The sequence below is a fragment of the Pezoporus wallicus genome, unplaced genomic scaffold, assembly GCF_028554395.1.
Source record: "Pezoporus wallicus isolate ANWC-B61680 ecotype Strahan unplaced genomic scaffold, APGP_CSIRO_Pwel_v1 contig_3952, whole genome shotgun sequence".
Lineage (NCBI taxonomy): Eukaryota > Metazoa > Chordata > Aves > Psittaciformes > Psittacidae > Pezoporus > Pezoporus wallicus.
In genome coordinates, this window is record NW_026635034.1 from 6,770,535 (window position 1) to 6,783,648 (window position 13,114).

The following is a 13,114-nucleotide window of genomic DNA, read 5'->3' on the forward strand; positions in this document are numbered from 1 at the left end:
AACTAATTGAAAAAAGTCTGCATTAGATGCTTACATTAACTTTTCTCCATTGCAGCAGAGATGTCCTCTTATTTTTCATGCACCAAATACTACATACACAGAATGAAAACAATTTATAAGAACTAAGATGTATTTTCCTTTGGGCGCAAAGAGGGTAATGTCAGGCCAGACACTTAATAAAAAAGCGAGGCTTAAGTTTCCCTAGCATTTAAAAAAAAGGCAAGATTATGGAATGAAATAAATTTGTTCTTACTAGAAAAAATTTAGCAAACTAAATTTTACTGCTCCTTGTAACACATGCCTCAGTATACCCCACTGTGAGTTCAGGTGGTGTTGTTTAAGGGTATGGAAATTGTTTTGACTAACCAGATGTACTGCTTATATAATTTGAGCATAGTTGTACTGGGTCAGACTGAAACTATCTGGCTGAGTATGCTGCCTTCAAGATGGGGTGATTGTAGGTGTCTGGGAACAACTACAAAGGCAGCAAGCACTCAGCAGTGCTTTCCCAGGATAACCTCCTAATGATCATCATGCTTCTTGATTTAACAGTATAAAATTGCCCTCCACAGATTTTTCTGCCCCCATTTTTAATTACTCTTGAAACATATGTAAATCATTGGCCTGTTGTGGCAATGTTTGTTTGCTGCATAGAGACCCCTTCTGTAATGCCCCTTAATTCTTCTGTTATGAGAAAGGGTGAAAGATCATTCCTGTTCTCTTTCCTCATGCACTTGTGTTTTACAGCCTTTAGGTAATGCTGAGAAAGGCCACAGGTGCTTAGCAAAGGCCCCTGCTCTTGCACACCAGTGCACTGTCACTGATCAGCAGAGAGGATGGCATGGCTGCTCCGTTTTTAAACTTGGCATGTTTTAAAATTGCCCTAATACAGCAAAACCTCATTGAGAGGTTGCACCCTTCATTTTGCACAGTTCAGAACTGATGCTGGCATTGTCTGCACACACAGAGCCTCTCAGTGGTTTAAGTCAAGGTATATAAAGTGTAAATATAGGACTGCATAGTTTACCCCCTACTGAAGCCAGCATATTTGGTTAGAATGGTTCTAGCCTGCCAGCTAGAAAGTGTCCATTACCAGGACTGGTAAGGCAGAAACTGGCATTTTCTTTACCACAGTCTACAAACCAGAGAGTTTTATTATTATATGCCTACAAGTTTTATTTGACATTTTAATCTATAGATACACGAGGTTTCCACCAGTAAAAGCACAGGGATTTTCTCAATGGTCACTGCCGATGCTTACATATTGAACAAAATAACATGTAGTATTGCATATGAATAAGCAAACTTTGGTTCCCTTTCTACCTGGAGTAATCTTAAGGACCAATCTCTTTCACTTGTTAAACAATGGCTTGCAAAGGACAACAAGGCAGCTGAAGGCCACACTGAATGCTACACTCTGGAAAGCTTGGAACACTGTAGAACTTAATTAGTTTTTTGAAGGCACTTTTTTTGAACATCATCACCTCTTCAGGCAGCCTGGAAAGAATTCTGGTATTTTCATGAGACTCCTTCTTGTCAGTGGCTGCTGCTTTGGGGTTACATGGCTCAAGACCACCAGTCACTGGCACACTGTTGCAGCTAAGGGAACGTGCTGTCTTTTTCTTGCCTTGAACAGATAAATAACTGAATAAAAAAGATGTTAACTTATGTTTGGTAACATCCTGGGCATCTTCTGGAAAACAGTCATCTAGAAGATCCCCTTGACTAATCGCACACGTACTGGGACTTGCTGCTAGCTTCTTAGGCTGAACTACTATTTTTCTGGAAGGTGTTTTGTATTTTCCTCCATCTGGGGAAAGCTGAGAAGCATTACTAATGGCATCTGAACTAGGCTCAACTATCGTATTAGGGATTCCTGGCCCATCACCAGAACTGATGCAATGCAACCCACAATTCTGGCTAACAATCCGGGCTGCAGCGTGTTGAATGATGTTCCAGTCTTGCAGAATATCTTCCCTGGTTGTGAACTGAGATGTTACAGTAAACCGAATGATGAACTTGTCACGAATGGTTGCTGGAATAAGGAAGACCCTGCCAGAATTGCTTAGTTCTTTCAGGAGTTTTTCTGTGAGCCAATTGGGACCCTGTTTTAAATATGAATAAGAAGAAAAAAACCCCATAGTTAGAATTTCCAGTGACATCCACACATCTCCATAAGAATTCCAGCATTACGAATTCTTACATGAAAGTTTATTCATAGTTCTTAATGTCTGGGGAAAGATCAGCTATGGTCAATTCATTTCAGAGACATGCAAAAGGACCTATCTTTACCTTTATTCGAAATACAACCAGTCCAAGATGTCTTTTGGCAGGAATTTCAAAGAGTGGATCACTTTTAACCAAGGATTCAAAGAACTTGGCTGTTTCAGTACCCTGTAATTGAGGAATAAAAGTAGTCATGTATTGGTTTGTCACAAACCCACTGTAGACAATAAGTAGTTAAAAAGAATTCCTTTCCTTATTGGAACATATCATTCCAGTGTATGAGTAGCAGCAAACAGAAGAATGACAACAATATTTGAAAGTCTGTTTACCCAAACCCTTGACAATGAACCAGAGTAACTGGACTACACATAGGAATTTTCTAGAAGGTCTGAAAACAGAATGTGTTCTCAGATTAGAGTCATTTTGTGGCAACTGCTGATCCACAATATGACCCCTTGTATTTACACTCCATCAAGGACTTAAGCCTGTAAATTTTCATAGCTATGGGTTCAGCCATTCATCTAAGCCTGCCTCCCAAACAGCTGGCACTTTGCCTCAAAGAAAGCTTCTACAGATCAGTACTCGGTAACATGCAGAAGGCACTGACTTATCAAGTCACTTTTCATTGCCTGTTGCTTTCCAGAAGGGTACAGGAAATGTTTTGTCTACACAGTCAATCTTTAGAGATTACTTAAGAGTAAAATCAGCACGCATTTAGTGTTCACACGCAAGCTTTGTGTGTGGGAGAATTTCTGTTGCTCATCTTTGCATCACTGAATTTATTCAACTTAGCTACCAGTAAGTAAGCATAATACAGTTGTGCTTCCATTGTGAATTCACATACATGTCGGACATGATCTTGAAGCTTTTTCACTCCAAATGAACGAATCACAAACCACAGCTTCAAAGAACGAAATCGACGACTCAGTGGAATTTGCCAGTGCTGTGAAAACACAACAGGTATCAATGCAGAAACAACAGAAAGGAACATCCCCCTTACCCTGCTACTGTTGTTCTTTAGGACTTGGGTCTTGACACAAGTCATTTCATACTACTGAAAATCTGCCAAACCTAGAAAACAGCCATCAAAGAAACACTACATCTAGAGTTTTCTCAATTATTTGCCAAAGTAAGATCTTGGATATTCCCCTTAATCTAAGGCCTAGATATGCTTCAAGTTTTTAGTTAATTACTAGCTAGTAACACCACCTTTGCTTATTTAAAGGGCATTATCAAGTTATGATGTGTCCATTTACACTGTAGGACTGAGTGCTCACTTCAGTTCCTGTAATTTGAGTATTTAAGTTCTACCCTGAACGTTCTCCCAGATCAACCATAAACAGTGAGAGGTGATACAGGGTTAGACTTCCAGAGGAAGTAACGGCTGCTGCATGGAAAAGAGTGACAGAGCATGTAAAGGAATACTCTAGGGAGCTACACAACTACATGCAGGGCCCTATTTAACCACAAGAGGGACCCACTGATGTATTTTTTCTGCCCCTCTGTACACTCACAGTCCCCACTGAAAAGCACTATTGATTTCAAGAAAACAATTATCTTTTCAGGACTAGGGTGAGATCATAGCAGAAACAATTGGCAGTGAATATTCCTTTGGTTTACTTACTGAAAGCTCCTGTAAGATAGAAAAATGCCTCTTAGCTCCCCTGTGAATACCTCAATCTAAAAAAAAAAATGTAATTCATACTACTGCTGTTCCAGAGCCTGGGCGTTTGCTTACTCCTTTCTCTCTCTATTACTACCTATGAGACATACAAGAAAACCAACTAAAATGCCATCAGCAGGAATTACTTCAGCAACACAATGCAGAGAAATGACCCTTCTATTCCAAAAGACAAGGCTGTATTCCCATCTGTAAAAATCAAGTACTTTGATCTCTAGATCTAAAAGCAGGTTTAATAATTCATTTTCATACCAGAGCTCGCTTTTGTTATTTAATCTGCATTAGCATCTCAGTATAATTGGGTTTAGGCTTTTATGTAATGAGACTAGCTATAAGAGAAGCATGCTCCAGAGTGTGAAGTATTTAGCAGTCTGTTTGAACATTTTATATGCAACTTGAAATATCAACTCAAATAACTTACCATGAAATCAACAGCAGCTCCTGAGTTCGGATGTCTGAGGTAGAGAGGGTTAACACTGAAGGTCTGATGTAACTTGCATTTATCCTTGACCCTATCAATTGCAGAATGAACTGTATTTAGCAAAAAAAATCATGCAGAGAAAGACTTAGCAATTTGCATGCTATCCTTCTGGTAGTGTTTGTGTTTTGCCTTTACTCACCAAAATCCAGTGCAGTCAAAATGAACCATCATCCATTTAGACGGGTTGAAAGTAAAGGAATCTGCATATTCGATTCCATTCAAGAACAATCGGAATTCAGGACATACAAATGCTGTTCCTGCATACGCAGCATCAATATGAAGCCAGAGTCCCTCAGCATCACCTAATGGAATTGGAATTGGTATGTCAGGGACATAAGGAATCAAAGTGCATGCTTAATCTCTCCTCTCTGAAAACTAGGTGCAATTTCTTGCAGGGTTGGATGGCCTGACAATGAGCAAGACAAACAATTAACAACCTGTTTTTACTCTAAAATTGTGCATCCAGAACTGCAAAATACAGGATAATGCTGAAATTAGATGGACTCTGTAACAAAATTCACCATTACATATGTGTGAGGCTTTTTAATGTTTGATTTCTCTTATCTGCCTTTTTCCTAAGCGAAATTCCCCAGCACAACTCAGTTCCACAAAGCCAGAAAAAAGACACAGTGGCAAGCAAAATGGTCCCAGAGACAGAAGCCATGCTCTGACCCACAGAAAGAAATGCCACAGGGTTTTGTCAGGATTTATGCTGGAATAGAATCTGCAACCACAAACTACCTATTGAACTGGTGGCTACAAAGGACACCCTACCAAACACTACCTTCGAAACTCCTTTCTATGTTAAATATTTATGTATCCACCCTGCAGCAGTACTGCACTCTGTACTGTACAGTCTGTAGTTCATGAATAACCACATTAAAGATGTATTAGCTGGAAAATGTCATCCATCTTGAACAGAAAGTATTTTTACATCTTAATCTAAATCTTCCAGAAATCACTACAAAGTCTTGCATTGCCTTCACTGATCTTTGAGACTCGGAAAAACTCAGCTGACGAGCATTTCTGCTCTCATTGGCTTTGGCATGAAAAATTCTCATACTCTTCTGTGCTAATATAATTTAAAATTGGGAAAAAAAAAACCCACTTACAAATTGGACCCAGTTCTGAGAGATTGTCAAAAGCACAGACACCAGTTGTACCCAGCGTTGCGCAAACCTAGAAGAAAACAAACCTGTTGAGTTGGCATTTTTTTAGTAAATGGATGCAATGCTTTCAGTGCGGAGAGGCTGTCACAGTTGCAAGTGTATCGATATTTTTTGTTCAATAAAACAGAAATTCTTTTATACCTTTTAACCTTCACTAATGTATTTTAACACAATAAGAAATGTTTCAGATGTAATTTTATCTTGACATTAAAAATACACTATGTGAATACCCCAGGCAGAAAGTTTACATACAAAGACTGGCACCAGGCCCTTCTTTCTGTCTTCTGCAATGGCTTTCTTCAAAGTTTCACCTCTGAGGGAAAAGTTCTCATCCACAGGTAGAAATTTCATCTTCACAAGAGAAATCAAGCCAGCCTTTTCTACAGAAGAATGTGCCTTAAAAAAAAATAAAAGTAAGAAAGCAAGCTGTAAAGCTGAATAGTTGTGATAAATTATGGCCTTGTAAAAGACAGTGGCTGGAAGAAAAGCAGAGATAAGGTCCTTATAATGATATTACAATAATAATCCATATTAATACAAGTCTGAAAGTTTCCTCCTTGCATGTAACTAAAAGAAATAATACACTGTAATTCCAAGGAATGCATATGCTCCATTTATTTGGGTACTTATCTCTAAAATGTAATCACAGGCATCCTCATCTTGCTTTTGGAGGGCCACTTATCAAAACTCAGATCTTAAAAGAGCCTCTAAAAATGGATCAACCTCAATTTATTCCTTTCTCCCTGCCATACGAAGATTAAAACACCCTGAAGTGCACCTACTTCTGGCACTACTCCCTCACAAAAAAAAGCCCTTTTAGTTATACCAATAAAGAACCAGCATGAGCATCTCTCCTGTTTCAGTTTTCACAGGGGAACAGACTGTTCAAGAGTCCAAGGACAGAACAGGTTTGCAGGCAGAGGCACAGTACTGTGTAGATACTTCATCCATGAACAAGCACAGAGGCCTAGAGTGGAGGCCACAACCAGGAGCAGCACTGAGGTAATGCCCCGAGTGTGCCTGTCCCTGAGTGGAAGGAGGATGTGAAGCAAAATGAGTTGAAGCAGCATGACATCAGCACCTCGTTACTGGAGTAAGGCTTGGTGAAAATCAGGAAGGAAATGAAAAACCAAGTCACATAAGACAGCACCTTGAGAACTGCTGGGACCCTACAAAACCTCATCCCACAGATTTCGTTTCCCCATCTGCAGAAAATAACATTAGAGGGATTCATTCAGGCTTGTACAGCATTCCTGTATGTGTTCTCCCCTTAGAACAGAAAAGCAAGTTCATATTGTATGACCTGGGTGAGGCAGCAGAAGCAAATTTTTCTTTGTAACCCTAAGAACCTACTTGATCAGACGCATAAGCGATGAGGCGAGAATTGAGTGAGGACTCATCAGTGTCTGGCTCAGAAACCTTCATCTCCAGAATTCTGTTTTTCCTTGCTGCTAGCAGTGCAACCAAGGTTGATTCACTCACAGTGCTCTGCAAAGACATTGCTCATTTATTGCAACATATTGCCACTTCATTGCTATTTTATCCAAGACTTACTGAAGTCACTGAACTGTTCAGCTGCCCGCACTCTCTCCTATTTCTACTACCACTTTTCTGGGATGTGATGGCAAGTCACTAGTGATGAGCAGCTCTCTGGGCCACCACCACAGAACAAAGCCTTTAAACTACTGTACATTTTTATCATGCAGGACTGAGCTGGGGGGAGTAACTAAATCACATTTTCGTTTTGCTCTTCTACAGCTACAATGTAGTATCTTCCATAGAAATCTCAAACCTGAGCAAAGCTCCTTATAACAACACAAAGCCTCAACACTGATTCCGGGGGATACTTGCTAAGGCCTTATGAAAGGAGATAAACGTTCAGGCTTTGATCTTGCAAGTTTCAGACACAAAGACATGAGAAAAAGAGTATCTTGTGTGGCTAAGGACTGCTGGCAGAAGGACCATGACAAAGATTCCTTCTCTAATCATGGAAGGATCACTTCAGTGATTAATTTGATGTGAAACAGTATGAAGGATACAAATCTGACTCTCATTTGGCCTTACTAAGGCCACAAGAGCACCTGCTCCTTGCCTGTAACATAATAAGGACTAAAAGCAAGAGCAACTCCTATCATCTTCTATATTTAATACTAAAATTTGGGAAAGCAGTGTCAAATTGGTATATTTCTCTAATCAGACCTATAGAGCAAATGTCCTTGGTTTTTCCTCCAGGAAAGCTATCCCCCAGAGGGAAATTCACTTGAGTGAAAATAAAACAAAACATGACGAGGCCATCTCTGATTCCTCCTACCTGTAACACTCCTCCACCCACACTGTCAGGATGGTGGTGCAGGAATTTATCCGGAAGGCCCAACATTTTAGCCAACCAATCCATCACATTCATTTCCAGTTCTGTACAGGCTGGACTGGAGGCCTAGAAAAATAGAATAAAAAGAAAATCAGGCTGTAATTCCTCCTGCAAGCATAGCAGGAGCATAGCCCTTAGCTAGTAATTAAAATGTGATATGTGCTTTACTGCGTTAACACATTTTAATTGCCTTGAGAGAAATCTCCCCTAGATGCAACAAAGGCAGATGACAAGCTTTGTAGCACTGCATATATAAGCAGCTGTGTAATATTATGGCCCATACCTAGCAGAACACAACACTATTGGGATGAAAGTTACTTGTTTGGTGAGTTCTGTAATGCAGACCTCTATGCTAAGGTTGCAGTTGAGGGTGAGCTCCAGCTACCTTGCTCATTACCAGCTGCTCTCTTGGAATACCAGAGAATCTCAGCAACCTCCTTAAAAGGCTGTCTTCAGACTATCTGCATCACCTCAGGGCTGAGCTTCTGAATTACCAATAATCTTAGAGTCATTACAAAAAATTAGAATCACAATGAGCCACTTGAGATAAAACCCTGGAACTGCAGTTCACCACCCAAGTACATGCCCTAGGTCCCTAAAAGAAAGGGCACTGATACGTTTTAGGGAGACTTTTTGAAGAGCAGAAAAAGAAAGGTGAAAGCTGTCCTGCAGTGTCCAGCTTTCCACATGTGAAAGAATTGGTTTACATTGCAAACTTAATAGAAACCTATCGAAACTACATGGAGAACATGACAATCAATTTTTTATAGGTTTACGAGTTTCTATTGCTTTCTTACATGGAGACACACATCTAAAAATCTGGACAATTTCACCACAGCTTTAGAATGCTACTGAGGTATGTAAAGTCATAACCAAATAGCACTATGTAGCTGCTGCAGGAGGATATAAAGTGCTCAGATATTCTGGAACATGCCACCAAACAACTATTTTCGGAACAGGAAAAATAAGAAATGTGTTCTCTCAAGGGAACAGGAGAACTGGAATGAAGCCCAACCTAACCTGCAGTCATGGATGGTGGCTGCTCCATTGCCTACAGTGCTTATGTAACAATCTCAGCACCAAGACTAGACAGCAAGAAACACTGCTTACAGTGGGATATACAAAGAATTAGAAAATAGACATTTCTAGTGATATATTTTCTTCATTCACCTCTTACTAGTAGGTGACATTTGCTCTTTTTTTTTTTTTAATTTTTAAAGTGACATTTTTCATTTATGCAAACAACATACAGTTGGTTGAAGTAAATAATTATACTGACTCACAGAACAAGAAAGAATGACCATGATCTGCTCCTACACAATGCACACAGGAGATGAATATTTAAAATAATAACAACAACAAAATTACCCATGTGAATCCCAAGCAGTTAATTGCATCAGCTAACATATCTCCAAGGAGCGAAGGCCAGGAAGTAAGAGCTGGAAAGTAGGCATGCATGTGTGGACTTTGCCAATGGACTACCTAGAACAAAATTATTCAAAGTAATGAAAACGTCACAAAATTCTACATAAGATGTAGTGATTAGCATCTGTTTAAAGTGATGGAAAAGGTTCACAGCAGCATGTCCAATTTTTGTGCAATTATACATGTGCTAGCAGAAAGCTACAGAGACAATATTGACAGGAGTGCAGCATTAGCAAATGATAACACTGTATCGTTATTAGATAAATTCCAAATTATAGCAAAAGCATTTATCTGAATTGAACAGGCAGACAAAGATTCTGAACAGGAAATAATGGTCTTTTGAACATGGTACAACAGCTGAAATATTTATCAAAATATTTATCTTTAAGGGAAATCCTTGCAACAAAGTTGCTCTGGCTCACTTTGTCAAACAACAGCTTGCCTTTAGCTACACACAACAATTTACAGTTGTATAGCCCACTCTATACACCTGAAGGAGCCTATATGTGGGACACTGGCATAAGCGCGTTTAATGTGAATACCTCTCCTACATCAGACCGAGTTTCTGCAAGCATATATAAAGAAAAATTTAAAACATATTTCTTACATAAGCCATTTAAGTAGGTATATGAACTCCCTTAGCAGAATCTGCACTATTTATGTACAAAAGGAAGGAGACATGAACATTCAAAGAGCAGGAGTCACGTCTTGTGTAATGACCTTGGGCAAATGATGTTTCACCTTGCTGTGCCTGAGCTTCCACATCTCTGAAATTGAGATGATGCAGTTCAGGCCTTGTGAAGCTAAATTCATTAGTGTCAGAAAATCCTTGTTTCCCCCTAAGCAAGCATGAGTTATTCTTAATATATAAAATACTTAAAAAATATATTCAGCCTATGCCCTAAAATTGTAGATGGGAACACAACGATAATAGCCAGAAGCGTTCTGTGGACATATCTACAAGACATTCTACATTTTGGGTGCTTCACTTGTTTAGGTAAGTGTTGTGCAGAAGCTGTGTGTTCCCAGGATTTGGTGTTCACCCCAAGTAGTAATAAAGTATGGTCATGACAGGAATAATCTATTTCTTACCCCGGGCATAATAACCTTCTCTATATCTCCAAAGATGTTGTCCCAGCTGTCTGGGTCCATTGGGGCAGAATCCGGCAAATGGGCTCTCATGTAACCTGGCTGCACATCAGGAGTCACCCGTCTCTCTCTCACATTGCTCAGGTACTGGCAAATGTAATCCACCATCTCTTTCCCTGGAAGAGGCAAACCAGTGTTCTGAGTTTCAGTTGTGGGAAAACTAACTAGCAGTACTAGTAGTTCATGCAATCTTAGCATTAGACATGGCTTGGAATCCTACTTCCAAGATAGCCACAGGAATTAACCTTCCTCCTACACCCTGCTTGTCCCACCTAATAACACAGAGACACAGCTTCTTGAAAAGGCTTCACGGGAACAGAACAGATTCACAGGGTTATTTCAGTGTCCTCATTGAATAGTTCAAAAGTACCTTTAAAATACTATCAGGATACAAGTATGGTTGGTTTGATTACTGATAGAAAGATTTTCTTGCCTACAAAATAACTGAAACTGCATGTCACAGAAATTAATGTTTCATAATGCCCCATACTTCCCTGTCATTGCAACATACCCAGTTTTGCATCCCCTGAAAAGAGCTACACAACTCCACGCCTTTTCTCCACTTATGCAACCTCCTCCCGCCCTAGGACCAACGTTTCCTTCCCATCTCTAGAACTGTGCAAGTATCACTGAGGTTTCATGGTGTCAGCCAGGGAAGAGCCACTGTGACACCTTATCACAAGCTTTGCAGCTATGCCACAGTATTTTAAATTTAAGGCCAAAAAAACCTAAGTTATCCACTGACTCTAAATCCATTAATTTAAGCTCAACTCTGGGACACAATTTACTCAACTGTGGGGGCATTTTTGCCTCAGCCTCAGCAGATCTAAGTCTCAAGGACATGTGTACAAATAAAGAATATATATACCCCATACAAGTTTTGGGTACCACTCCCAGCCCTACAACAGTTGATCTCTGTGAGCAAATGATACTCATTTCCAAGAGCAGAGGATCACTCACCTCTCCGTCTGTACTCTTCAGGGTCCATACCGATTCCTTCTAAAAGCACCTCTTCAAGCCTGGGCTACGACCTTTCAGGTACTGCGGGCAGTTGGTCTGGTGCCCTGCTCGCTGCTTCACCCTTTATAGCTCCCTTTATCTCTCAGACTCATGCATTCTGGAAAAGGTTTAACGTAGGCAGATTATTATCTAACTCCTCCCAGCTGAGGGCTTTTACAGTCTCTCGTATATTCTCATCTGTGCTCTTTTGATGTGCACAATAGTGTATCTCTAAGAGGAGCTGCCTCTGCGCTAACCCATTCCCATTTTTAAACAATCTTTCAGAAGTCTCGCAGTAATGTATGTCATGAATATATGACACATTAACATCAGACTTGAGGGAGAGAAAAAGCTCAAGAGCTTCCAAAAGCAAGTAAGTGCCCATGTTACTTTTGGGCACCAAACTCTTGTGCTAACAGTAGTCATTAAAACAAGGCACCAGCACCTAACACATTTAACACCTATGCTGTCAAGTCTCTTGCTGCCAGAAGAAAAGGCACTGCGATTATTGCCAGTTGCAGAACTGCAATACAAAGCACCAGTGATCCTCTCTGTGGATTTCCTGTCCTTCCAGATCAGACCAGGTTACACTGCAAGGTGATGTTCCTCCACTCGTATCACCCTAGATTGCTGAACTGGGAAAATGCCTCTTTCTCCTCCACCACTGTGCTTCTTTTCTCATATATGTACTGGGATTTGGCCTTGTATCTCCAAAATTCCTCCAAGTCCTCCAACTAGACTGTTCTCAGTTTGGAAGAACAGCCATGTAGATTCTTCCTTGTTTCAGTTTCAGGACACAAAAATACTTCCTGACCTCTTTGGCAGCACTACCTTTGACACTGGTTTGACTCAATGTTGAGCACTTATCTTCAACAGAAGGACCTCACTTGCTCTACACTGATATCAGGCAGCCCTGGGAAAAGAGAGAGGTAAGACTTAAGGATTAAGCACCAGAAAGAGAAATTATTCTGTAGTACAGTACATACTCATCCTATTTTTGTTATACCCTGTGCTCCTGCTTAGGGCTGGCCCTGTTTGAGACAGAATAGCTGCCTCTGCAGACCCTTTGCTTTGGCAGGCCTTTTGTCTGATACGTGGAAGCAGTTTCTCTGTTCTCATCATATGGAAGAGAACTGGCAGTCAGAGCAGCTTTGGTTCTCTGCTTCATGTACTATAGTGTAGCCCAAATGCTTTCATTATTCTAGGAAGTTGTTACATCTTTCTCCAGTGTACTTTCTACAGAACATGGCAGGGGGGTTGGAACTTGATGATCTTAAGGTCCTTTCCAACCCTAACTATTCTGTGATTCTATGAACAGTGTGAAAACCTTTCCTAGATTTTGCTGTGATTAGATATCTATGACAGAACTGTTTCATAGATATGACAAAGATGCTGATACATGCTCATCAGATTAATATACTGAAATTGAAAGAAGATAAAAAGCATTGAAAGAGGAAGTGCATGTAGTGCAGGAAAAAAATACTGTATGCATATTCATCTGCTTTATCTCACATTTCTCTGGAAACATTAGGGAAAAAATTAACAAACTGCCCACGCTTAGTATCAATTTATGAGCCTCTCTTGGCTTTGCTGTAAATGCTCCCTAAAACGGTAAC

At 40.1% G+C, this 13,114-nt stretch overlaps 1 protein-coding gene across 3 annotated transcripts; it reads right to left on the reverse strand.

The window, feature by feature from the left end:
* Positions 1–263: 263 nt before the first annotated feature.
* Positions 264–12,719, reverse strand: HDC (histidine decarboxylase). Of its 3 annotated transcripts, XM_057433277.1 has the most exons (13): positions 12,330–12,719; positions 11,460–11,616; positions 10,443–10,615; positions 9,294–9,407; positions 7,869–7,991; positions 6,911–7,045; positions 5,810–5,953; positions 5,501–5,567; positions 4,528–4,690; positions 4,329–4,419; positions 3,071–3,169; positions 2,293–2,394; positions 264–2,105 (listed from the first exon to the last, which is right to left on the reverse strand). In XM_057433277.1, exons 2-13 carry the CDS (start codon positions 11,485–11,487, stop codon positions 1,359–1,361), a joined length of 1,986 nt encoding a protein of 661 aa, XP_057289260.1. In that variant the 5' UTR covers positions 11,488–11,616; positions 12,330–12,719; the 3' UTR covers positions 264–1,358. The 3 variants fall into 3 exon arrangements, with proteins under 3 accessions (XP_057289260.1, XP_057289190.1, XP_057252466.1); XM_057433207.1 differs by lacking the exons at positions 11,460–11,616; positions 12,330–12,719 and having other exon boundaries at positions 10,443–11,174; XM_057396483.1 differs by lacking the exons at positions 6,911–7,045; positions 11,460–11,616; positions 12,330–12,719 and having other exon boundaries at positions 10,443–11,174.
* Between the last annotated feature and the right edge of the window lie 395 nt (positions 12,720–13,114).